The sequence below is a fragment of the Chelonia mydas genome, chromosome 1 (genome assembly GCF_015237465.2).
Source record: "Chelonia mydas isolate rCheMyd1 chromosome 1, rCheMyd1.pri.v2, whole genome shotgun sequence".
NCBI classification, from domain to species: Eukaryota; Metazoa; Chordata; order Testudines; family Cheloniidae; genus Chelonia; species Chelonia mydas.
In genome coordinates, this window is record NC_057849.1 from 120,846,447 (window position 1) to 120,870,331 (window position 23,885).

General features: G+C 42.1%; 1 protein-coding gene across 10 annotated transcripts; it reads left to right on the forward strand.

Moving 5' to 3' along the window:
• The first annotated feature begins 1,254 nt into the window (after positions 1–1,254).
• Positions 1,255–22,945, forward strand: NIPA2 (NIPA magnesium transporter 2). 10 transcript variants are annotated; one of them, XM_043537704.1, is made up of 10 exons: positions 1,575–1,743; positions 3,522–3,605; positions 8,448–8,547; positions 8,631–8,816; positions 11,389–11,479; positions 15,558–15,781; positions 18,089–18,145; positions 19,372–19,462; positions 20,677–20,837; positions 21,965–22,945. In XM_043537704.1, the coding sequence occupies exons 6-10, from the start codon at positions 15,601–15,603 to the stop codon at positions 22,600–22,602; spliced, it is 1,128 nt and encodes a 375-aa protein (XP_043393639.1). In that variant the 5' UTR covers positions 1,575–1,743; positions 3,522–3,605; positions 8,448–8,547; positions 8,631–8,816; positions 11,389–11,479; positions 15,558–15,600; the 3' UTR covers positions 22,603–22,945. The 10 variants fall into 10 exon arrangements, with proteins under 10 accessions (XP_037754834.1, XP_043393639.1, XP_043393640.1 ...); XM_043537705.1 differs by lacking the exons at positions 8,448–8,547; positions 8,631–8,816 and adding an exon at positions 5,560–5,748; XM_037898881.2 differs by lacking the exon at positions 3,522–3,605.
• The last annotated feature ends 940 nt before the right edge of the window (positions 22,946–23,885 follow it).

The following is a 23,885-nucleotide window of genomic DNA, read 5'->3' on the forward strand; positions in this document are numbered from 1 at the left end:
TCTACTAATGTTAAGATTGAATTCAATGAGAAGTCACTTGGTGAGGAAATACAGTAAACTGCCTCAGAGAGAAAACAAAGATTATCTGTTGTTTGAAAAATAAAAAAGCAAGCCAGATGCAACCATTTACAAAGAAGAGCACCAAGGAGCCAAGTTGACCTTTGAAAGAGGTTAGAAAGACAATACTGGCTGCAAGGCACAGAGGCTAAACAGCATCTAACCCCCTCTGAAAAGGTAACAACCATGGCACCATGCTTTCTCCATACGCACACTGTCACTTGTAGTTTTGGACTGTCCCCTTACACAAAGGCTGTCCTGCAGTTTAAATTTTAGAGCATCTCAGGAGGAATATTGTAGTCTTGTCCAAAAAAACCCCAACCCCTGGGTCCTAAGGCTATGAGCTGTTAAAGTTGGGTGTATCACTCGTGTCAGGTTGAGAAAGAGGCTCAACTAGTCAGAGTATAAAATATACCCAAGACATTAAAGCAAAAACAGTACTTGTAGTGCATAAGGGAAAATATATTTTGACCAAAGTATAAAGTAGTAAGGAAAAAAAGTGGGAAAAGGGAAGATAAGTTACAGAAAATATTTAACGGCCTCTTTATCAATTATTTGAAAAGTAAAGGACAATGCAATTTATCCCATCGCATAACCGATTTTTTCCCTTAAATATTTTAAATCTTTCACTGCTGTCTGTCAGGTTTTATGTTAAATTTTAGAAAAAGGAGGCTGCGGCTGACCTGGATAACTATTTGGGGACTGTGCCTGGGAGGGAGAGGGTTTGGGGATAACTGGTTTGCCTATCTGTGTTGCTTAAACAAATAAAAACTACAGTTGGCTCGGGAGAGTGGGTGTGAGCTGGGCAGGAAAGGAACAGGTTTCAGCGTAACAGCCGTGTTAGTCTGTATTCGCAAAAAGAAAAGGAGGACTTGTGGCACCTTAGAGCCTAACCAATTTATTTGAGCATGAGCTTCTCAGCTCACGAAAGCTTATGCTCAAATAAACTGGTTAGTCTCTAAGGTGCCACTAGTCCTCCTTTTCTTTTAGGAAAGGAACAGGTACCCTCAATCCAATAACTCGCCTCCCCACCTTGTGCTCCTTTCTCTCCAGTTCATGGTAGCACTAATGTTTGCTGGAGGAGGCGAGCTCGCGCCCCCAGCTCTGGTTCCCGACACTGACAGCAAATCAGGACCTGCCCCTCCTGCGACGCGGTGGGAGAGGCAGGTGGTGTCTTTTATCGTCCCCACCGCAGTCGCACAGAGCAATTCTTCCGCCCCGGGCGCGGCTGGAAAGCGCTTTCTGGCTCCCACCCGCCGCAGCGGGTCCCCTAAGCCATATTCCCTGCCCCACCTCGTCTCTCCCGCCTCGGAGCCCGGGCCCCACGCAGCGCGGACCCTGGGCTCCAGCCTGCAGGCAGCGGGCGCAGGGGGCTTGGCCCCAGACCAGGCCGGCTGCGGCGGCCGCGGGCGCGCGTCCAGAGCCAGGCCTGGGCGTCCGCCCCGCCCCCTCCCCGTTCACAGAGTGATCACGTGGTTGGGGCTCCTGGGGCGGGGCCACCGCTGCCTCGTCCCCGCGCTGGCCCCACCCCTTCCGCCGGCTGAGACGGCCCGGGCCGGAAGAGTGAGTCGCGAGTCGGCGCCGGGTTCTCCATGGCAGCGGAGCGCGCAGGGACCAGCCCCACCTTCCCTCCTCCCGCGCCGGGCCAGGGCCGCCCCTCGGCGGGGATGTGAGGAGCCGCCGCAGGTGAGTGGGGGACTCGCGGCCGGGGTGAGGGCCGCGCCCTTCTCCGGCCCCCTGGGCGGGGCCTCACGCGCGGGCGCGGCGACTCGTTGCGTGGGAAGAGGCGGGGGCTGGTAGTTCATGTCCTCCTCTGGGAACGAGGCTGGTTCCCGAACCCGCCCCGCCTCCTCCGATAACCGATGGGCGGGGCGGGGGCACGTGGCGCAGGGCGCCCTGGCCTGGGGCCTCACAGTCTGAACACTCCCTCCCTCTCCCCCCCCCCCCCCCCCCCCCCCCCCCCCGCGCGCTCTTACAGCCGGTACCGAGCGACCCGGAGCCGCTGTTCCGATGACAGGCGCGCGCGCGCGGGCTGCGCCTGCGCCGAGCCGCCCCGCGGGCCTCCCGCCGTTGCTGGGCCGGACCCCGCTGGCGGCGAGCGCGCTCGGGCAGTCGGGCTGCTGGCGCGTAACCTCCCCGCCGCCCCGCCCAGCCCAGCGCCCCTGTCTCAGGCCGGAACCTGGCGACAGCCGCCGTGAGCAGCGCAACGCGTCCTCCCTCGGGGGCCGCTGGCGCTGAGCCCGCTGGCAGCAGCTGTGGGAACTTTTTAGGGGAAAAAAAAAGGGGGGGGGGGTGAGAAAACCTGTGTTTGTGCTGGAAATGGCCCATCTTGATTTTCATGCCCGTTGTAAGGAGAGTGGTCACTTTGGATAGGCTATTACCAGCAGGAGAGTGAGTTTGTCTGTGTGGTTTTTGGAGGGGGGTGAGAGAACCTGAATTTGTGCAGGAAATGGCCCACCTTGATTATCATACACATTGTGAAGAGAGTGGTCACTTTGCATGGGCTATTACCAGCAGGAGAGTGAGTTTGTGGGGGGGGGGGGCGGGGCGCGGAGGGTGAGAAAACCTGGATTTGTGCTGGAAATGGCCCAACTTGATGATCACTTTAGATAAGCTTCAGAGTAACAGCCATGTTAGTCTGTATTCGCAAAAAGAAAAGGAGGACTTGTGGCACCTTAGAGACTAACCAATTTATTTGAGCATGAGCTTTCGTGAGCTACAGCTCACTTCATCGGATGCAGTCGATGAAGTGAGCTGTAGCTCACGAAAGCTCATGCTCAAATAAATTGGTTAGTCTCTAAGGTGCCACAAGTACTCCTTTTTGCGAATACAGACTGACACGGCTGTTACTCTGAAACCAGTGTGGAAGAGATTCTCCCCCCACCCCCGCATTATAAATGCTAGATGCAAAGCGGGGTTTAGGGTGGAGACTGACAGCTTGCAACCCCCCATGTAATAACCTCCCAACCCCCATTTTGAGAACACCTGGTTTATATTTTGTCATTTCCCTTCATTATCTGAAACCATTTATCCAAATGTTTTATAGGTGCATGAAGGCTTTAGCTTGTGTATGTTAACTCACCCAAGTTAACGCACCTTTTTTTCCTAGAGACAATGCAGCCAGTGTGCTAGGTACTACACAGATCTATAGGAAGATGTCAGACCTGCCCTGACTAGCTTATAGGTAGACAAAAGGACATCCTTAAACTAGTCACCTGAATTTCTACTTTTTCTCATTACGAACGCTGCCATAACCTGTTATCTCTGTTCTTTTCTAAATAGCTACTCTGTAAAATGTAGCGTTCAGATTTTTTTGTAAATTCCTGTGGCGTTGAATATTTCTAACGCTACTGTAGTAGCCAAGCCACAAAACTTGGAGTGTTTTCTGCGCCACTGCGTACGCACAGAATGCATGTCCCGTGCAGATTTCTGTGCTTCCCTGAAGAAAAATTACTTTCTGACAGGGAAGCAAAGAGAAGCTGCAAGAGCAGTCATGCTCCCCTACCCAGCAGCATGGCCAAGTCATTTCGGGTGCAGCCAGTGGAGAGGTAAGTCACTGCAGGCAGTGCAGGCCTGGGGATGCTCTGGCTGGGGCTGGTCCCCCTATATCTATACCCCATCAAGCCTCACCCCCTGCATCCAGTGCCCCACCGAGCTCCAACCCCCCCGACTGGTGGCTCCCATTCCGCACTGGACTCAGCGGTTAGTCCCACCTGGGGTGGAGGAAGGAGTGCACTTGCCCTGCACAGAACGGGTGGGTCTGGGTCAGACCCACTCCCAGAAACCTCCCCCAGCTCTGTATCTCCCCTCTCCCCCCCACTTTCTGCCTCCATTGCTCTTCAACTGCAGGGGGAGGGGTCACTGTATAGGGAGCTAGTCCCCTGTCCGCCCAACTTCTGTGTATCCAGCTCCCCCAACCGAACCCCACCCCAGACACTCAAGCCCACACACTGATGAGCACCATCCCGTATGCATCTGGACTACTCCACAACCACCTCTGCCCGGACCCCCCCACCCCATTGAGCCCCAACCTGCTGCACCCGGACCCCAACCCCATCAAGCCCCACTCCCCCAGCACCTGGAGCCATCCTCCTGAGCCCCATCTTCCTACACCCAGAACTCCCTGCTGAGTCCCAACCACCTTCACCTGGACCCCCCTCTGCAGAGTCCTAGAGCCTCTGTGCATCTAGATCCCCCCACTGAGCCACCCACACCCAGATTGCTCCACATAGAACCCTCACTCCTGGATCCCTCCACACTTAGGTCCTGCCGGGCTGAGCCTGCCTGCCCACACCTGGTGTGGGGCTGGTAACCCTGGTGAGTTAATTCACCTGCTACTCCTGAGGGAGTTCTGCACCAAAAAAATAAAAATTCTGCGCACACTATTTTAAAATTCTGCAAATTTTATTTGTCAATAAATAAGTATGGAGGCTCCAACATGGCAGTAGGGAGCACAGGCCATTGGCTGCACAGAGGTTGGAGGTCACCCTGCAGCTGCCCTCCCCTGGGACATGGGCCCTTCCTGCTCCATTTGAGATGTGGGGGGTTTCAAAAGCACGTCAGTTGCAGCTTTAACTTTTTGTTAATAAAAACTTAAACTGCGAGGCAATTGTTTTAAGAAGTGAGAAAGATCTACTTAAAGGTGTTTACACTAATAGGTATATTTAGAATCCAATTTTAACACAGCTGTTGCTTTCAGTGTCTCTGTACTAATGCTTCATTACATCACCGTTATATTTTAATCACTTTTTAGTTTAGTTACCTGACATAATAGGTGGATAGTATATGCACAATTGAATTTTATGGCTAACATGCTTTTGTATAGGTCTCTTTCTTCTATATAATTGCTTTGATAAATTTGGAGAATTATATTTTAACCAGAAAATTTAAGGTGGCATTACTTTTTTCCAGAGTAGTTTTTACATACTCTCTTCATACATACCATTCTGCATACATCTCACCATCTTGAAAATGGTACTTGACTTTTAAGTTCATTCACTCTTGTATCAACTGCTGTTTGTGGTCTTTGTTGGTTTCATGCTGTGCTGCAGCTGCCCTTCTTTAGAGGTACCTGTACCTGACACTAAAGAAGAGAAGGGGCATGAATGGACAAAAGATGCTTAAACTAGGGGGTGGCTTTAACTTAATAGTACTTTTACTGTTAACATTCTAACATACGTATATTGAGAATATTTGTTTGATGTTTTTGTTGGTTATTTTCATAGAGATTTTATGTATATAATTTATTGTATAAATTAAAGTAAAGGCTTCTAGTATCAAAACTATATTCTCACTGAAATGCTTAATTTACCGTGTAAAGTGACGATAGTAAAGAGGGGTATATTTCCTTATTACGCTCACCTAAGGATCTTTTTAAAAAATGTCATGTTTCCATACTGCAGAATATTTTAAAAATGCAAATATGTAGATTGACAGAGACTTGCTAAATAGGATGAAGTAGTACCTATAGTATATTTGACCCGTTATTCCTTTCCTCCCCAGATGTTGCAGTGTGGTAGGTTTGCTTCATTTTGCTGCTACATAACGGAAAACAAAAGCAAATGATGAAAAGTGTCAACAGATTTTCTCTTTCCCCTCTGTGGGTGAGCTAAGTGAAATAGCAATACTGCTCTTCAATGTCAAACTAATAAAAATTGTCTTGGAGACATGGCAAGAGTTGAGGAGGTCCAGGTAACATTACAAACACTTTTAGAGTAGTTTGGTCCTTAGGATAAACTTCCTAGTATTGGCAGATTTTTCAGAATGCACTCTTATTGAATTTAAATATCATGGCTTCTGAATGAAAATCTTAGATTTTAGTCTTTATTATTATCTAGGAAAATTGAAATCTGTGAATAAAGCATGCAGGATTATTTTCTGAAATAGTCTACAGAAATCCACAGGAAAGGTCTTCAAAATTCTGTTTTAAAACTGGTACTTGGCTTCTTTCTGAAATCTGTAGTCATGCTGAAACAGATAGGTGTGAACTTTCTTAATCCATTTTAAAAGGGTCTTGATTCTGAAAGCATTCCTTGATTTTGCTGCTGTGGAGGATCCATTTACTCACAATACTTAAATCTTGCACTCCTTAACCATAACAGTTATTTTAGCAATATTTTAATGTAATTAAGTTAAGAGTTTTATATAAGGAGTTCAGCACTGGAAGAATCAATAAATTTCAAGACATTTTATTGCTCAGTAAATTGACACTTCAGCATGGTACTTTTAAAAAGAATAGTGTCAGTGTAAGATCTTGGGTTAGCTTCCGTTTTCTTTCAGTGTGGTCCATTTGACTAGAAAAATGGAGGGTAAGTGGCATGTGAAGAAGTATCTATAGTATGTCCGAAAGGTAAGAGATCTGTAAGAAAACAGTCCAATTTTGAAATTAAAAATTGAATAGTGATTCAGTAGGTAGAAAGAATGAAATTTGTTTTTGTGCAGAAGGTCAAATACAGGCATATGTGCTGCTTAAATCTCACTTACAATCTCTTTCAAAGGCTGAAGTGGTACATGTGGTGCATACATCTTGTACTTGCTACTTATTTATTGAGTGGGTCTCACTCAATAAATGTCACAATCGTTATGACCATTTTCTTAGGTAGTGCCACCTAAAATTTATTTAAAATTATTTTAAATTTATTAATACTTCAGAAACTTAAAATTGAAATCTTCTAAAAATCAAATCTCTTTGCATTTTTTAACTGTTTTATTTCTGCTAAATTTGTGAAAACAAAAATCAGTATATCTTCAAATGAATCAGAATGGTAACATCCACATACTCAGATAATGTTATGAGGACTAAATTCTTTTCATTCTCAGGACTGTACCTATACAGGAAACTATACCTAAAACTTTGGTCCTCCTAGCTATGTTGGTCAGGGCTGTGAAAAATGTCATGTCCTGTGCAGTGTAGTTAGGTTGGCCTACCTCACAATGTAAATGCTGCTAGGTTGCTGGAAGAATTCTTCCATCAACCTAGCTACAGCCTCTTCATGGCATGGATTTACTACAGCAACAGAAAATCTTCCATTGTTATAGTAAGTATCTACACTACAGTGATGTAGCTCAGGCCAGGTCTACACTACAGACTAATGCTGGCATAGCTGTGTCAGTGAGATGTGATCCTTTGACAGACATGGCTGTGCCAGCAGAAGCGCCAGTGTAGACAAAGTTATACGGTCAGAACTCTGCTTTTACAGGTGTATGGCTTGTTTCACTTTTGTGGGGTGGTTTTACTATATTGGTGCAAAGAATAGCTTTGCCAGCATAGCTGCATCTACACTAAGTGCTGTGGCTTTGTCCATGTAGCATACTGGTATTCCTATACTGTAAAGTTCTCCAATGTAGATGTGGCCTCAAAAGTAATAATATTTGACAGTTTAACAGCTTCTTTGTATGCTAGAGCTATGTCACAACTCTTATAACATCTAGTATTTTCAGCATGGATTATTTTAGAATAAAGGAGACCCTGTCCAGTGATTAATGTGGCTTTGTTTACTTTCCGTGGCAAAACAGGGTAAGTTGGAACGATTCATTCTGCTCACAAATGGAAAGAGTACAGTCATCTCCATGAGCAGTGTTCCATTTGCAAACAGGGTATAAAACTTGTCGTTTTGACTAAGTTAGGACTCTCTTGGTATTAGACTTACAGCTGCTTCATTTGAAATGCAAAAAAGACTAGCTCCCTAACTTGCTTCATGAAATACCACCTTCATTTACTGTTGAACGTCTAGAACGTTTTAGTCACAATTGATTTTAGCTGGTACTTCTATACTTAAGATGCTACAGTGGTGCTGCTGCAGCGCTTCAGCGTAGGCATTGCCTATGATGATGGGAGGAATTCTGCTGTTGGCATAAGTAATCCACCTCCCCAACAGGTGGTAGCTACGTTGACAAAAGAATTCTTCTGTCAACCTAGCGCTGCCTACGCTTACTTCGGCTTAACTACATCTCTGAGGAGTGTGGATTTTTCACACCCTCAGAGCCATAGCTAGGCTGACGTAACTGTTCAGTGTAGACCAGACCCTTCATCTCTTTCTGAACATGTAAACTTTTACCAGGTAAGGCCACTTCCTCTTTTCATTGCTTAAAAAAGGAAATTTTATGGCCACAGCTGTAGGTAAACATGCTCAAGGTGAAAGGTTACATTGTCTCTTATTTTTTCCACCTTCTTTGCATATATTTCAAGTGCTACACTGTGCACATTGTTCTCACAAACTTACATATTTTAATCAATATCGGCTCCACTTAATAAAAACTTGGTTTAGTTTGAAAATCACCTTTTTTTTTTTGCTATTTGGATGCTTGCTGCTACGGCCTAATGGAGTGGGAATGTGAAATTGAACCGTTACTGTAAATGTTACTTAGTCACTTTGCTCATGTTGAAACAGGAATGTGAAATTGATAAAGTCTCTTGAAAATATCGCCTTGCTACTCCACTGGCAACATAGAGAACAACTTGGAGAGCTTTCTCACGGCTTACGTAGTCAGGTGTGGCCTAGTCCTGTATTATATTTTGAAGACAAATGAGTTTCCTTTCAAGTGGCTGATTGGTGCTCTTTCCTACTTCACAGAAGTTTTCCACAATGGACAGGCTATGAGTAGATGCTTCCCTAACGGCAGTATATATTCTGTTACATGTGGATGGCTGTGGTTCCAAGCTCTTATTCTACAGAAGTAAACTGATCCCTGAGTCACAACTTTATGGGTTCAGTGGCAAGCTGACTTTCCACAGTTGAGCTGCGGCCAGCTTTGTGAGAGTGAGTTAATTTCCTGTTGAATTGGGCCGTGCACTTAGTAAGAGAACACTTAGCAAATTTACACCATTTGTGACCAAAACAATATCTTCTCCATGGTCTTCTGGCTTCTCCCCTTGTGTTCAGCATAATGGCAGCACAAGTCACTGGCAGAAGACAGCTTTGTCGATGCCCCTTCACCAAGGCTGAGAGAGGTGTAGTTTCCAGACGCTCTCTACTCTTCTCCTTTGAGGTTCTGGGGATCTGTTTTCTCTGGGGATGCTGCATGAAATTACCCATGAACAATCATCTTAGTAAAACCAAGATTTATTAAAAACAGAATGAAAATGAAGTTGAAACAAAAATATTGGTTTCCTTAATGTATCTAGGCTCTCATTTTGAATAAGCTAAACTATTTGTGTCGTTACAGAGGAAAAAGGAAAAGTGAATAGCTTACATCCCTTGAAAACAATCCCCTCTTTCTGACCTCTCCACCTGCTAGCATCATATTGCTGTTTACAGGGAGACTTCTCCTTTGTCCATCTTGATATAGTTATTAAATCCCCTCCCCAGCTTTCCCAAGCAGTTTTTTGAAGACAAATATGCAAAGAGAAGTTGGCAAAACCATTTCATTTTCCACCTTCTGGGAGATGGTCCACTGAGAGAGAAAAAATCTTCAGGATGGTCAGAGTTTTTCAAAGATTTAACTGTCTAGCTCAAATATTGCCTTTCACATCATATGTCTTCACTGCAGAGTTAGTTATCTACAGTCAGGTACTTCTCACAAGTTAGCCTAGCTCAAGTGAGAACCAGTCACAGTGCTGTCTGAAATGGGCCACTCTCATTACCACTGCAAAGGTTATTTTTCCTCCCTTGGTATCCTGCTGTCAATTGAATTGTCTCGTTAGACTAACCTCATGCTTGGTAAAACAATTCACATCTTTTCATGTATTTATACCTGCTCCTGTATTTTCCACTCCATGCATCTGATGAAGTGGGTTCTATCCCACGAAAGCTTATGCCCAAAAAAATTTGCAAAAAGAACAGGAGTACTTGTGGCACCTTAGAGATTAACAAATTTATTCGAGCATAAGCTTTCGTGGGCTACAGCCCACTTCATCGGATGCATAGAATGGAACATATTAAGAATATATACATACAGAGAAGGTGGAACTTGCCATATAAACTGTCAGAGGCTAATTAATTAAGATGAGCTATTATCAGCAGGAGAAAAATACTTTTGTAGTGATGATCAAGATGGCCCATTTAGACAGTTGACAAGAAGGCGTAAGGATACTTAACATGGGGAAATAGATTCAATATTTGTAATGACCCAGCCACTCCCAGTCTCTATTCAAACCCAAGTTAATGGTATCTAGTTTGCATATTAATTCAAGCTCAACAGTTTCTCGCTGAAGTCTGTTTTTGAAGCTTTTCTGTTGCAAAATTGCAACCCTTAAAATTGCCTCAGTAAAAGACCTAAGACTGCCCTCTATTCAACCCCCCTGCCCCCTTACGACGCTGCCTGGAGCACCAGTGGCTGGCGTCGCCTGGCTGGAGCCAGCCACGCAGCACAAAGCACCGGCTCAGGCTGGGCTCTGCAGCTGCGTGCCCCAGGAGCTCGCAGCCCCGCCACCCAAAGTATTGCGCAGGCGGTGCAATGAGCTGAGGCTGCGAGGGAGGGGCCAGGGCTAGCCTCCAGGGCCAGGATCTCAGGGGCTGGGCAGGAGGGTCCCGTGGGCCATAGTTTGCCCACCTTTGTCCTATCCCCTTGTCTTCTAAAAAAGAAGGTGTGCAGAAAATGAGTTTGGCCTAGTCTGTAATTAAAAGCTTTGTTGCTGTAGCTATACTGGCAAAACCCTCCTAGGTCAGGTCTACACTACAGACACATTGGTATAACTATGTCGCTCAGGTGTGAAAAATCCACACCCATGAGCAACATAGTTATACCGACCTAATCCCTGGTGTAGACAGCGCTATGAGGTGGGAGAGCTTCTCCTGCCAACATAGCTACCACTTCTCGAGGAGGTGGATTAACTGTGCCAAAGGGAAAGCTCTCTCCCATTGATTTAGAGCATCTTCATTAAAGTGCTACAGCGACAGTGTTTTAAGTGTAATCTTGCCCCTAGTTATCGATGAAGCTTATACTGGCAAAAAAAAGTGCCTTTGCTGATATAGTTTATATACCATTTCACCAATAGCTATGCTAGGAAAAGCTCTTTTACGCCAGTGTAACGTGATCTGTGCAAGGAGGGTTTTGCTGACATAAAAATAGCATAAAAAATCATACCCGTACCTGATGTTGCTATGCTGGTAGTTTCTAATGTAATCCTGGCCTTTGCCTTTAAGGGGTATATGGCTTGTTCTGACCTTATTCCTCACTTCCTCTCAGCTGAGATTGAGGAGTGGGAGACAGCCATTTAGGACTATCTTTCTTCGCTCCACTACATGAAATGAGCCTTTCTCTTTCTTGCAAACCAGGGGATTGCATCTCTTTTTGCCCTTAAAGACTTGTACTGTCCCTTGTTTATAGCATCAAGGATTTGCATAAATGCTAGTCTTTAAATGTATTCATTTTTATATTTATTTATAAAAGATGGAAGAATGCAAGTTCATTTAGAAGAAAGTCAAAACAGATTCTGAGCTCTATCAAGAGTATTACAAAGGCTCTGTTATGCTATAAACAGGTAAGTCAACGACTCAATAAACAAGCGATACCCCTAGTACAAGTCACTGGGATTGGATTTCTTGTGATAAAATCTTCTTTTGTATGCAGTAAAACTATTTTTGTCTAAGGAAAGTGTTTGTTTTTCTTTTGTATTTTGTAAACTGCTCACCTGATGTTGTTCTGAGCATTGCCAATACAATGGGTATATTTTGTGAATGGAACAGTTACTCCTGCTCTTTTCCCAACCCAACAGATATTTGAGCAGGAAACAGCTGTGTTGAAAGTTGTTGTTATACTGGTATTTGCTGAAGCACTATTGCATGTTAAGAAAACAGAGTGGTGCTTGAACTATGTGGGTGCATCTATGAAGATTGGACAGCACACTAGGTTATTTCCAATAAAAAAAATTAATTTCGCGTCTGAATGGACTTGCAGCAAATAAACTGACTTTTCAGTTGCTCTGTTAATCAATTTTTAGATTGAGCCATATAAGATAACCTCCTCTAGTTAGAATTATTTGAATACCTTTTGTCTTTCCTTGGTCTGTTCTATTAAAAATTAAGCCTTCCACAACTAAGCACTTGATTGAGGAGTCAAAAATATTTGTGTTCTGATTATATGTTGGGGTAAGGGGGTTGCAGCGGCACCATAGCTTTATTTAAAATCTATAATTTGTGAATTGTTTACTAGAGACGCATGAAATGAATGACATAGCCAAGTTTTAGGGAGTGTAGTCATTATTCATAAACACTGTCACAGTTCAGAGTGATTGCACCTGTATTTCCACCTTAGTGGTCCAGCAGGGGCACCCACTCTCAGCCTTGCAGCTCCCCTGCTGTTGCCTTTCTGAGTGGAGACCTATTTCTCTCTCTTCAGATCAGGGTATTTCTAAGCTGAACTGTTCCCTGCCTTCACTGTGCTGTTCCCACCATAGACAGATTGCACAGTGACAGCTGCTTGCTTTTTCTTCGGAGATGGTTAGCAGGTGTAATTGCTACAGTTATAAGATACCACCCAGCACTTCCTGTGCAACCCTATTTTATTCTTAAGGTAAAAGTCATTCCAGAGAAAACATTAAAAGAATAAAAGAACCTACATGTGTGTGAATAAGCTTACCAGATGATCCCCCAACCCTAGTATGAGCTCTGGCAAGAGCAGTCCTTCATTACCCCATCCACAAAGTTTCCTTTGTGGTGACAAGGTTATCACAGCTTCAGCTCGGAACAACTCCTTCCAATCCTTTGCTAAGGGTTGGGGCCCTCTGTCTGTTTGGTGGATCAGGAAGAAGGCACTGAGCCAGTTTAAAAACAGGCTATTTATCCAAAACCCCTTCCTTTGTCGTTCCCTAGAAAATCCAGTTTGAAGTGGTTGTGAACCTCTTGGGGGTGGGAGGGGCGGAGTGGTTTCAAAGGGCTTATAAAGGAGGAAAGTATATGAGCATCCCCCTCCCTACTGAAAAGGTACATACAATGCCCAAATAACACATGCACAATTGCACTTTTAAGACAATGTACCTCAAAGGTATTAACACTAATTCAGTAAGATTTAACTTAATTTCATAAAGTTTATTTAGGGTATAGTAGAATACTAGGAGCACTGTCAGTTTGTCACATCCACTTTGTAGAGATTGCTGGATTGGAAACCTGCTGCTGATCAGTATGAATATCTGTCAGATTTCTAAAATGGAAAACATTGACCAAACATAATTCTCCCAACAGGGAATGGAAGGGACCCTGCTTTCAGAAGTATTACCCTAACCTTCCCTCAGAAGCTGCCAGCAGGCAGACAAGGATAGGAATATTAGCTCAGTGTGGGTCGGGGTGATTTTTTTTTTGTGGGAGGGGGTTATGGTAGGGGTGGAGGATTGGGGTGCTATGCCAAGTTAAACTGATTTCTCTTACAGTTTTGCATTCATGGGTTAGACAGTCGAGCAAAGTCAGAGAGGTCTTGTCTGGGAATTTCCCAATTTTTTAATGAGTAGAAACACTGAAAATTAATCATTATTGTGTATTCTCTTTTGCATGCTCTCCCTGCAGCGATTGAATGTCTCCTGTGACCCCCTTCCCATCCTGGCCTACCACAGATCTGCACTCCATCATACTCCCTGACTGAGTCCTGTTTTCCCTTCATTCCACTTTTCCATGCATAACCTGGATTGCCCCCATATTTCACTATCCTACACAGCACTGCTTCTGTCAGCCCCTTCCCCACCCATTGCGCCATCTCAGAACATTCTCTGACCATGCAAACCTACTGCCTTACCATATTCAACCTTGAAACACTGATATATATCGATGTTTAAAAGCCTAATATACTAGAGGAGTTAAGGGAGCATAGTGTGGGAGGGAGAACCGTAGTCTTGCTTACTCATTCATATCCCTCATTTCCTTTAAGGTGTGTCATGTAAATCAAGGGGGCAGTCAGGATTGTGGGGTGATGGTATTTGAGTGGGGGTCCGGGGCTGTCCATATGACCTGCTGTGGATAAGAGCTTGGTGTGAATGCCAAGATACTAGTGCGTCAGGGGCTCCTCACAGCATGGTGTGTCCTCAGCCAAGGTACCAGTGTTGGGGCCTTGATGCACCAGCACCTTAGCACCCCCTCACACCTCCGGCACATTTGGGAAATAGCAGTAGGTTGTGGTATGGTTTTACAGTGTCTGCACAGACTCTGAATTCAGCTTGGCAATAAACATTGAAGTAGAAATATTTTATTACCGTCCTTTGGGGTCATATACATGCTAAATTGGCTTGCACTTTTTGCTAGTTTCTTTTATACCTGGAACATATATTACATATGTGAACCAGGAATATTATGAAAATTTCATATATTCCTGTAAGTTTCAACACGTTGTTGACCTCTTCCCTCTACAGTTCCAGTATATAGAAACTTGATGCTGTTTTTATCCAGGGTTGTTTTTTGTTTTTTTTTGTTTTTTTTTGTGGCAGTATATCAGGGTAGTGCTGTCTACTGGTCAGCTGTTTTAAAAAGATTCTTTGCAACTTAAAAGTGGAAATGAGAGAAATCTTCATTCCCTTTCATACTTGGCAGAAATTAGTAAACCACCTCGAAATATAATTAAGCAGAACATTTCAGTGTTTTAAGACTGCTTATGCACATATCTTAAAAATCCAACATTTAATGTCTCAGAAAGAAACTCCAATATCTTTATTGCACCATGTATCAGAAAAGAAATATAATTTAGAGCAAATAGACAATTGTCATATCTTGCCAGAAACAGGAATGCATTATTGAAGATTTTGAGTCCTGTTCTAAAAGTTCTTGTTTATTGACACTTTCCCTGGGCCCTTGCTGCAGTTCTCCACATAACTAGGCTTGAGACTCCAATAGTCTGAGTGAAGGCCTTTCCATAGTAAACTCTTTCATTGCCATTGTAGCTAAGCATCAGGGATGCTTTGTTATACTTGTACTGAGAAAAACAACCCTTGCAAAGACTACTGGTAAACAGAAGATTACTGGTGGTTATTGCAGTTTCTGCTATGTTATTCCTTAAAGGCACTATTTTTATGCATCCTGAAAAAGAGTCTGTGCTAACTGAACTACCATATGATTTGAACAATCCTTTGTAACCTTTCTTCTTCCATTGTTCCAGTAATCTTATATGGCTATTGGGATGCTGTGGCTGTCTTAACTCAAACCCAGATTGTAAATTAATTTTAACGTAAATAGCGATATTTTGTGTGTGTTATATGGAATGGAACTGTGTGAATATGAAGAAAAAACACACACTATATGTTTGAAAATACATGGATCTGCTTACGTTTGTCTTCAAGCATCATTCCTTGTTGCTGCTTGTAGTGTGAACTCTCATCTGGAGTGCCAGATGCTCTTCTGAACTTCCTCAAAACCTTTAATCAGTTTAATCTGTCCTATTTCACCCCTGCCTCAAGTATGCACCTTCATCCAGTGTATTGTCTGATTTTTGTTATCTGCCTTTAGAGTTTAGGTTCTTTGGGGCAGGCCCAGCCACACTGCCATCTTTGTTGGCTGCAGACAGTGTTTTTCCGTAAGAAAATAGATGTGCGATTTATTTGTATGAAATCCTGTTGTGATAATATGCACTTGTTCGGGTTTCAGCATTGCATCACCCTGTCTCCAGTAACAGCAGCTCTTCTGTTCCATGATCGATGTGACAGTTTTGAACACTTCAGTAGCTTACGAAATGATCCAGAGTGGAGGAAAATATGATTTCTATATTGGTCTCGTGTTGGCTATGAGCTCCAGCATTTTCATTGGAGGGAGTTTCATCCTAAAAAAGAAAGGTCTCCTCCGGCTGGCCAGGAAGGGCTCCATGAGAGCAGGTATAGTATGCATTTGAGAACTTTTGCCTGTTTTTAATTTTATTTTAATGCTTTGTGAATGGCTACTGAATTTATACACAAAAAATCAGTGAATTGATTTACTTTGGTTCCTTATTGAGAGATGAAACTTCTAGACCTAAAATATTCAGCTTCTGTATTTTCACTGGACTGTGCATTATTTCTAGTTTTGTTATTAGGTATAGTAAAGGGTGAAATCCCTTTCTGTAATATATTCAGTTTGTGCCCTCTAAGTACATTTCCAAAACAAACTATAAATTTGCATATATTAATCAAAAACATGTCAGTTAAGAATAAACCTGGTTACATCCCCCCTCCCCCCTAGGAAAAAGCCTGTTGAAAGAGATGGTCTTCACAGTGTAATTGGAAGATCAACATACTGGCCTGTTGGAGGATGTGGAGGGGAATGAATTCCAGAGTCAGGGCCCCTACAATGAGAGTGCTTGCCTCCAAGTTAACAAACCTAGGAACTGTCAGTTAGACTGTCTCAGATGATCTCCTCTATGGAGATAGAGATGAAAGAGGCAATTTCTAAGATACATAGGACCCAAATCAGGGCTTTGTAGGTCTAAACTGCACGTTGAATTGTACTTGAAAATGATTTGGGAACCAATACGATCGATCCTCATTGCCGAAATGGATGGGCTCATAATAAATAGTGTAATTGTGTCAAAGTATTGGATCAGAATACATCACAGCTTTCATTTTCTAAAACTAAACTGTCTCCTGAAGACTTTCATTATGTCAGAAATGCTGAAGTTTAATTAGGTTTCAGAGTAACAGCCGTGTTAGACTGTATTCGCAAAAAGAAAAGGAGTACTTGTGGCACCTTAGAGACTAACCAATTTATTTGAGCATGAGCTTTCGTGAGCTACAGCTCACTTCATCGGATGCAAGTGATGAAGTGAGCTGTAGCTCACGAAAGCTCATGCTCAGATAAATTGGTTAGTCTCTAAGGTGCCACAAGTACTCCTTTTCTTTTTGCGAAGTTTAATTTAAAAAAAAAAGGGGGGGGGGGAGGGCAATGTTCAGGAAGATGACATTCCAGAACCTTAGATGGTTGTGTGGTTTGGGTAAATATTTTACTGTAGCACAAAAACATAAGGTTATTTTACTTAATTCTTAAAGGGGTTGTGTATGTAGTCTAAAAGAATTGGTTATATTGACAATTTAATAGCAGTTAATATACTTCATCAAAAACAAAGGCAAATAACTCTAATAACTGGTAATATTGCATTGCTTCCATCCAATTGATATTTGTGAACTTTTTGGATTTTTGCTACAGCTGACTGTGCACTTGATAAATATGGTGAAGACTTGAAGTAGTAGCGGGGTAACCGTGCATTGGGTATTGAGATACTAGAGTGACGGGCACAACATAAGAGCTGAGATAGATAGAAAACGGCTAGAAATATGCAAGATGATGTTGGATTGACTGTTGCCCTTCTACACCAATTGCCCTCTGTTGACCAGTTGTATCAGTGTGAAAGTGGTCTGTGCTATTGCACCCAGTTAAGTGACCACACTGAAACAGTTACAGCATATCAAAGAAACTAAAAGGTTAATTGTGTGTGTATAGATTAGAACCTTCCATCTCTGGTGATTCCAGAGAAGTTGGTGGTGGTATGAGTGAACACAGAACGTGTGCTCTCAGTTTGGGGGGCAAACATTGTATGGCCATTACCTTTGAAGTTCACCTGAATACCATGGTGGTGTGTGGCTTAAAGTGTGTACATTAATGTATACACATACGCTCCTTAGATTACACGATTGACTATTTCCCCAAGATAAAGTTGTATCTTTCTATGGATATCCTCCTAATTTACTGTATAAAAGGAAGAACATGAGTAGTCAACTGGGATTACAAACCATGGAACTATTTAGGTTAACTGTAAGAATAGGGACTCTGTTAAATCCCCTTTTCTTTAATTTGTGTTTTAACATTGTTATGAATCTAGAACATTACCTCAGAATAGGCAAATATTATGTGGTCTGTAATGCCATTTCTGGTCCCAAAGAAATATATATATACGCCACTAATCTTTAAAGTGAATTACACAGGAATATCTGCACATTTTAAGAGGTTGAAAATATTTTGACTTCAACCCTAGCCTCTGATTATGCATCAAATTGTGCAGGTGTTTGTTTAATGAGTGGTTGCATATATGTTTATAACATGGGCTGAAAACAATTCTTTCTTTTCTTTTTTTTAAATAGAACTGTCAATCATAAGTGATCGATGTTTGCCCCTATGTATTGCTGATTAATTGCTCATTCTTCCAATTCCAGGTCAAGGCGGTCATGCATATCTTAAAGAGTGGCTGTGGTGGGCTGGACTTCTGTCAAGTAAATATCAAAAAATAACCAGTGTTAACAAATTTTAAATATCAAAATGTTGAAAAAAATTGTTGAATACACAATAACCAAAGCTAGAAATAGTGTATACCTCGGTACACTGAGATAAAAATCCATATTTTAAAAAATAAATTGTATTATTAGTAATATCTTTGTAATTAAAATCAAATTAAAAATAAGATTCTTGGGTGTAAAAAGATACATCTCCAGTGAATTTTTTCAGTAGTTTTTCTTGATCAGCAGAGAATTTGACCCCTTTTTAATTTTTACCATTTATGTATTTTAATTTTTCACTTCACTAAGCTTGGGCAGTTAAACTAGACCAGTGGTTCTTAAACTTATTTGATCCCCTTTCTGTGTGTCTTCCCGGTACATATACTGCTGCCCAGCTCTGAATGCAGATCGGAGAGCAGCAGCTGCTGGCCAGGTGCCCAGCTCTGAAGGCAGCATTGCACCTATAGTAGCGTAGAAGTAAGGGTGGTAATGTGAAAAGTGATATTCATCAATATCATTTTTCACAGCAGAGACTTAGCACCCCATTGCCACCCTTACTTTTGCATTGCTGCAGCAACCCAGGGCTGACAGCTGGAGCTCTGCTGCCTCCAAGTGAGGGATTGGGGAGGGGGAAAAGGGGCATGAGCCTGGGCTTCCTCCCTGTGAGAGATTGGGGGGGGGAGAACAGCCCAGGTGGCAGGGCTTTGACTGTCTCCTTTATCCCTGCCTCCTGGGTGTATGTGGCCCTTCTGCAAGAGCCCCAGCCAAAACAAAACCATTCACTGAAAAAGTTACTTTAAAATATTTTGAAACCTCCTCTCTCTCCTTCTCTTTGGTTTTGTTAAATCTTTTTACACATCTCCTAAACTTTGGACTTAAACAGTGTGACTATGTGCGTTTAACTTGACTCATTGTAGTTTATATACTGCTTCATAGAAGATACAATTGCAGATTATTTTGCTTATGTGAGAGTTAAATGACCTGAGTTAGTAGGATGTGGAAATGCAGAGGCTGTTAAATAAAAATGGGTTAGCCTAAATTACAGGTGAGATTTATTTTTGTTATATGGAATATCTAGCTGCTAGCTTTGAGTTCTGCTTATATTAAACTTCCATGTCAGCTGAACATTTTAGCTGAATTTCTTCTCTGTGGGAACACTTGTTCAGTTTCAGAGGTTTCTCTTACATGTGTTAAGATTTCCTAATTCTTTTTTTATTCTGCAGTGGGAGCTGGTGAAGTAGCTAACTTTGCTGCTTATGCATTTGCACCAGCTACATTAGTGACTCCATTGGGAGCTCTCAGTGTTCTTGTAAGGTAAGAACTGTTTAGAAAGAAGCACTATTTCAGAGAGGTAGAAGTGAAGTACGTATTTAGAAATTTCTATCACTTATTTTGAGTTGTTAAATATGGCTTTCTGCTTAACTCTGACTAAACTTAGGACTCATAAAAATGGAAGGGGTAGCACTGACTTAACCCAGGCATAATATGAGTCGGCACTCTACAAGCTCCCTTGCACAGCTCTAGCAGTGTACCTTGACTTGCAACACCCTGCTATTCCTGTCTTCTGCATCGCTTGAGGTTGGAAGCCAGTTATGATGTGCACAAATAAAAGGAAGACAAGACTAATAAACTAATTTTCATTCCTGATCAAAGTCAGGATCTTACTTGTCTTTAGAGATTCAAGGATTTTGCACCAGTACACCACATCGTCTTGGAGAGGGATTTTATAGAGAGGATGATGTGTAACAGTGGTTCCCAAACTTGTTCCGCCGCTTGTGCAGGGAAAGCCCCTGGCAGGCCGGGCCGGTTTGTTTACGTGCCACGTCCGCAGGTTCGGCCGTTTGTGGCTCCCACTGGCCACGGTTCACTGCTCCAGGCCAGTGGGGGCTGCGGGAAGCAGCGCGGGCTGAGGGACGTACTGGCCGCCGCTTCCAGCAGCTCCCATTGGCCTGGAGCAGCAAACCTCGGCCACTGGGAGCTGCGATCAGCCAAACCTGCGGATGCGGCAGGTAAACAAACCGGCCTGGCCCGGCAGGGGCTTTCCCTGCACAAGCGGCGGAACAAGTTTGGGAGCCACTGATGTATAACGTTCTCCCTAGCAATTTTGAGGAGGCAGCATAATTTAAAACAACTTTTGGGCCGCTAGACTTTTACATATAGTTTAGTGCATAGCACGCATGTTAATATAGACTATTGTAATTACGCTTAATATATTTAATTAGTGGATTTAGTCTAATAGAAATGTATGGACAATGAGTAATGGTGCAGATGACTAGATGCTATGCACTGTGTTAAATATTGAAACAAGGGAGCTGTAGAGCTTTTATCCGCATAGTAAGGCAGTATGTACTAAATTCTGTATTCAGATTGTTTGCCCTCTTTGTTTATTTGGAACCTTACCAGCTCTTAATTACTGAGGGGAAAGTGTTTTCTGAACTTTGACACTACTGTTTTTTTTATGTCTGCTGTGGGCAAATTAATTAAATATCTCGTGATTCACAATCTGTCAATGTGTTTTTTCCTTTCAGTGCCATTCTTTCATCCTATTTTTTAAAGGAAAAACTTAATCTGCATGGAAAAATTGGATGTTTGTTGAGTATATTAGGGTCAACTGTGATGGTCATTCATGCTCCACAAGAAGAGGAGGTAGAAACTTTGAATGAAATGTCCCACAAGCTAGGAGATCCAGGTGAGAGAAAATGTCAAGTTCGTCTGTAGGTAGCAGGGTAGTTAATGTAGGAAGGTAAGTATGTTTAACCTACTTTGCTAAAAGGACTGTGGTTCATTTACAGTTGCAACTGTTGCAAATTTCTAGTACCAAAAAGTTAAAGACCACTCTGTGTTTCTACATCTGTAAATAAAATATGGGTTTGAATTCTACAATAGACTTAGCAGGAGCTTTGAAGGATACCAGTGAATTTATTTTGTACAGAATGTCAGGATTAAACAATGAGGTCAATTTTTGTCCAAGTAAAAGTATGTTCTGAAAGAATAATAAATTAGCAGTTTAATATGTTAACCTAAGAAGCAGACAGCTATTTTCCTCTTGTTACATTTTCTGCAAAGAAACGTCATCTGTTTAAGGTAATTTTGAGCCTATCTTTAAAAATGAAGCATAGACTGTGGGGAAAATTTACAATATCAGAGGGTTACCATTAGGACTAGTAGCTAAAATTTAGGTCAGAGAGTCGTCTGTGTTTCACATTATATTCAAATAAAAATGAGAGATCTACCTCTTGTATAGCAGTTGATATCTGTAGATCTCAAAGCACTTTACAAAGAAGGTAAAGCTCCATTTTACAGATGAAACTGAGGGGTGATATGACTTATTCGAGGGCATTATCAGCATGTCCGATTGGTGGCTTAAAATTCCTGTTGCTGAGTGAAGCACCCAAATCAAAACAAATCGGACAGCATTCAGATATATGCCTACACCCTATGGGCTCTCCATACCCCTGGTTCTGTGCTTTTTAATAATCCAAGGATTGCGGTAAAAGGGAGGCTGGCTTTCTAGCGCCATATTCTTCATTTCAGAGCCTGGGAGAGAAGTAGAGTTTGGAATTGCAGGCATGCCAGCAATCGTAGTTCCATGCTTATTTTAGCCAGCTCATCAGTTGTCATAAGATTTGTTGTAGCCTCCATTTTGGAAGACTTGTAGAAGAAAAATCATCATTTGAACATGTAATTAATAAAGTGAAGGGGAGAAATCAGCCTTGACTTGTCGCCCTTAAAATATGCACTATGTTTCTTGGTACCTAACAGGATGCTCTTGTGTACTGTATATAAATAAGTGATTTTTTTTCCCCCCTACTGCAGGTTTTGTGGTTTTTGCAACACTTGTCGTCATTGTGTCCTTAATATTGATATTTGTGGTAGGACCTCGCCATGGACAGACCAACATTCTTGTGTACATAACAATCTGCTCTGTAATTGGAGCATTGTCAGTCTCCTGTGTGAAAGGCTTGGGCATCACTATCAAGGAACTTATTGCAGGAAAACCTGTGCTAAAACATCCTTTGTCCTGGATTCTGCTGTTAAGTCTTATAATCTGTGTGAGCACACAGATCAACTATTTAAACAGAGCTCTGGATATATTCAACACTTCCATAGTGACTCCAATATATTATGTATTCTTTACAACATCTGTTTTAACTTGTTCTGCTATCCTTTTCAAGGAGTGGCAACACATGTCTGCTGCTGACATTATTGGTACCTTCAGTGGTTTTCTCACGATCATTGTGGGGATCTTCTTATTGCATGCCTTTAAAGATGTAAATTTCACTCTAGCAAATCTGCCTGTCTCCTTGCGGAAAGATGACAGAGCAATCAATGGCACTCTGCCAACCACATATGAATGCTTTAATCATGACGAAGAAAGCTCAACCTGTGTAGGTGAAATACACTCCAATGAGAGTGTCCCCTCCAGGAGAAATGGAAGTCTGGCAGCATTCTGAAAATGTGTTAAGAAAAGAACAATTCTGTAACTTTTTTTTTTTTTTGGCTGTAAAATGTCTGAGTTTGCGTTTGGAAGCAGATGATGTACTTGAACAATATGTACAGACAATCGTTAATTTTTAGGTTTGATTAGTTTGGACCAAGAATAGTGATGGAGTTTTAATTTGCCTTATTTTACTTTAAAAAGACACACTGAAATGACCTCAGTAGATGGTTTGTTTTTGTTGCTCTTAAGTTATCTGTGTAAACTTGTAAATATTTTTAATTTGAATTTTCCATTTTAAAGACTTATTGCACTAATGACAATTTTAACTATATCAAAAATAAATTGCTTTAATTTTGCATTGGTGGTAAGCACATTGACATGAACCTGAATCTTTTGCAAAATGAATATCCACTGTGTCTGTTTCAGCATATGGAAGTGTAAGACTATTAACCTGAAATGCACTGAAAGGTGTAGGGAGCAACTTACAGTAGATGTCACTAAAGTAGCTAATTACAGCGCTTGTGGGAAGCGTCAACTAAACTAGTTTAACTGATTACTACTACTGAGGCATTAGTAAACTTGAAACAGTAAAGACTCAGGAAGAGTATGTTCAGAATGGTTTGTTTTTATTTAAACTGATTTAAAGAGTTTTTAAATTGTTTGAACATACTTCAGAGGGAAAGGAAATTGTACAACCTAGCAAGTCTTCAAGATCAATTTAATATCAAGTTAGGTAGAATGTAAAAGGTAAGTACTAACTAAAAAGGATATCTATCATTTAGACGCTGATAATGAAATTTTTTTTAATTGTCAGACCTGTATTCTCTCCTCCCTAACAAATGTAACTCGCTGTCTTGTAGTGGGTTTTTACTCTGTCAGCAACAGTTTAGCGCTTGCTGGATGTCATTTTCTTGAGAAACAAATAAAACCCTAGACAGTTAGGAGTTTCCCTTCCAAGACCATTTGTAGGCTTTTAACTACTGCTATGTTACACTTCTGTGTAGAATTGCAGCTGTGGGAAGCTTTATTTTATTTGTGGAAATGCAAAGTTACTACTAGTAGTAATAGGTTAAATGTATGTGGGGGGGGGGGGAAATTTATACAGGGCAAATCAGTGTTTGAATGCACTTTATATCATTTCTCAGTCAGTGGGAGTCAGTTCCCAAAAGTGAGAACCATCCTGCTGCAATCTTGGAAAGGTCACTTCCAACAATGAGCAAGAATAGCTCAGATAATCTTAACTACTGCAGTGAATCACAGGTAAGATGCGGTCATCTCTCAGGTAACTGGTGTCCA

What these genes read in the sequence shown, in the direction of transcription:
- NIPA2 (XM_037898906.2), top strand. Translation starts at nt 15,601, where the DNA reads ATGATCGATGTGACAGTTTTGAACACTTCAGTAGCTTACGAAATGATC. An exon ending in GTGGGCTGGACTTCTGTCAA is followed by an intron (nt 18,146 to 19,371) that starts GTAAATATCAAA and finishes TTTATTCTGCAG; the next exon opens with TGGGAGCTGGTGAAGTAGCT. An exon ending in GCTCTCAGTGTTCTTGTAAG is followed by an intron (nt 19,463 to 20,676) that starts GTAAGAACTGTT and finishes TTTTCCTTTCAG; the next exon opens with TGCCATTCTTTCATCCTATT.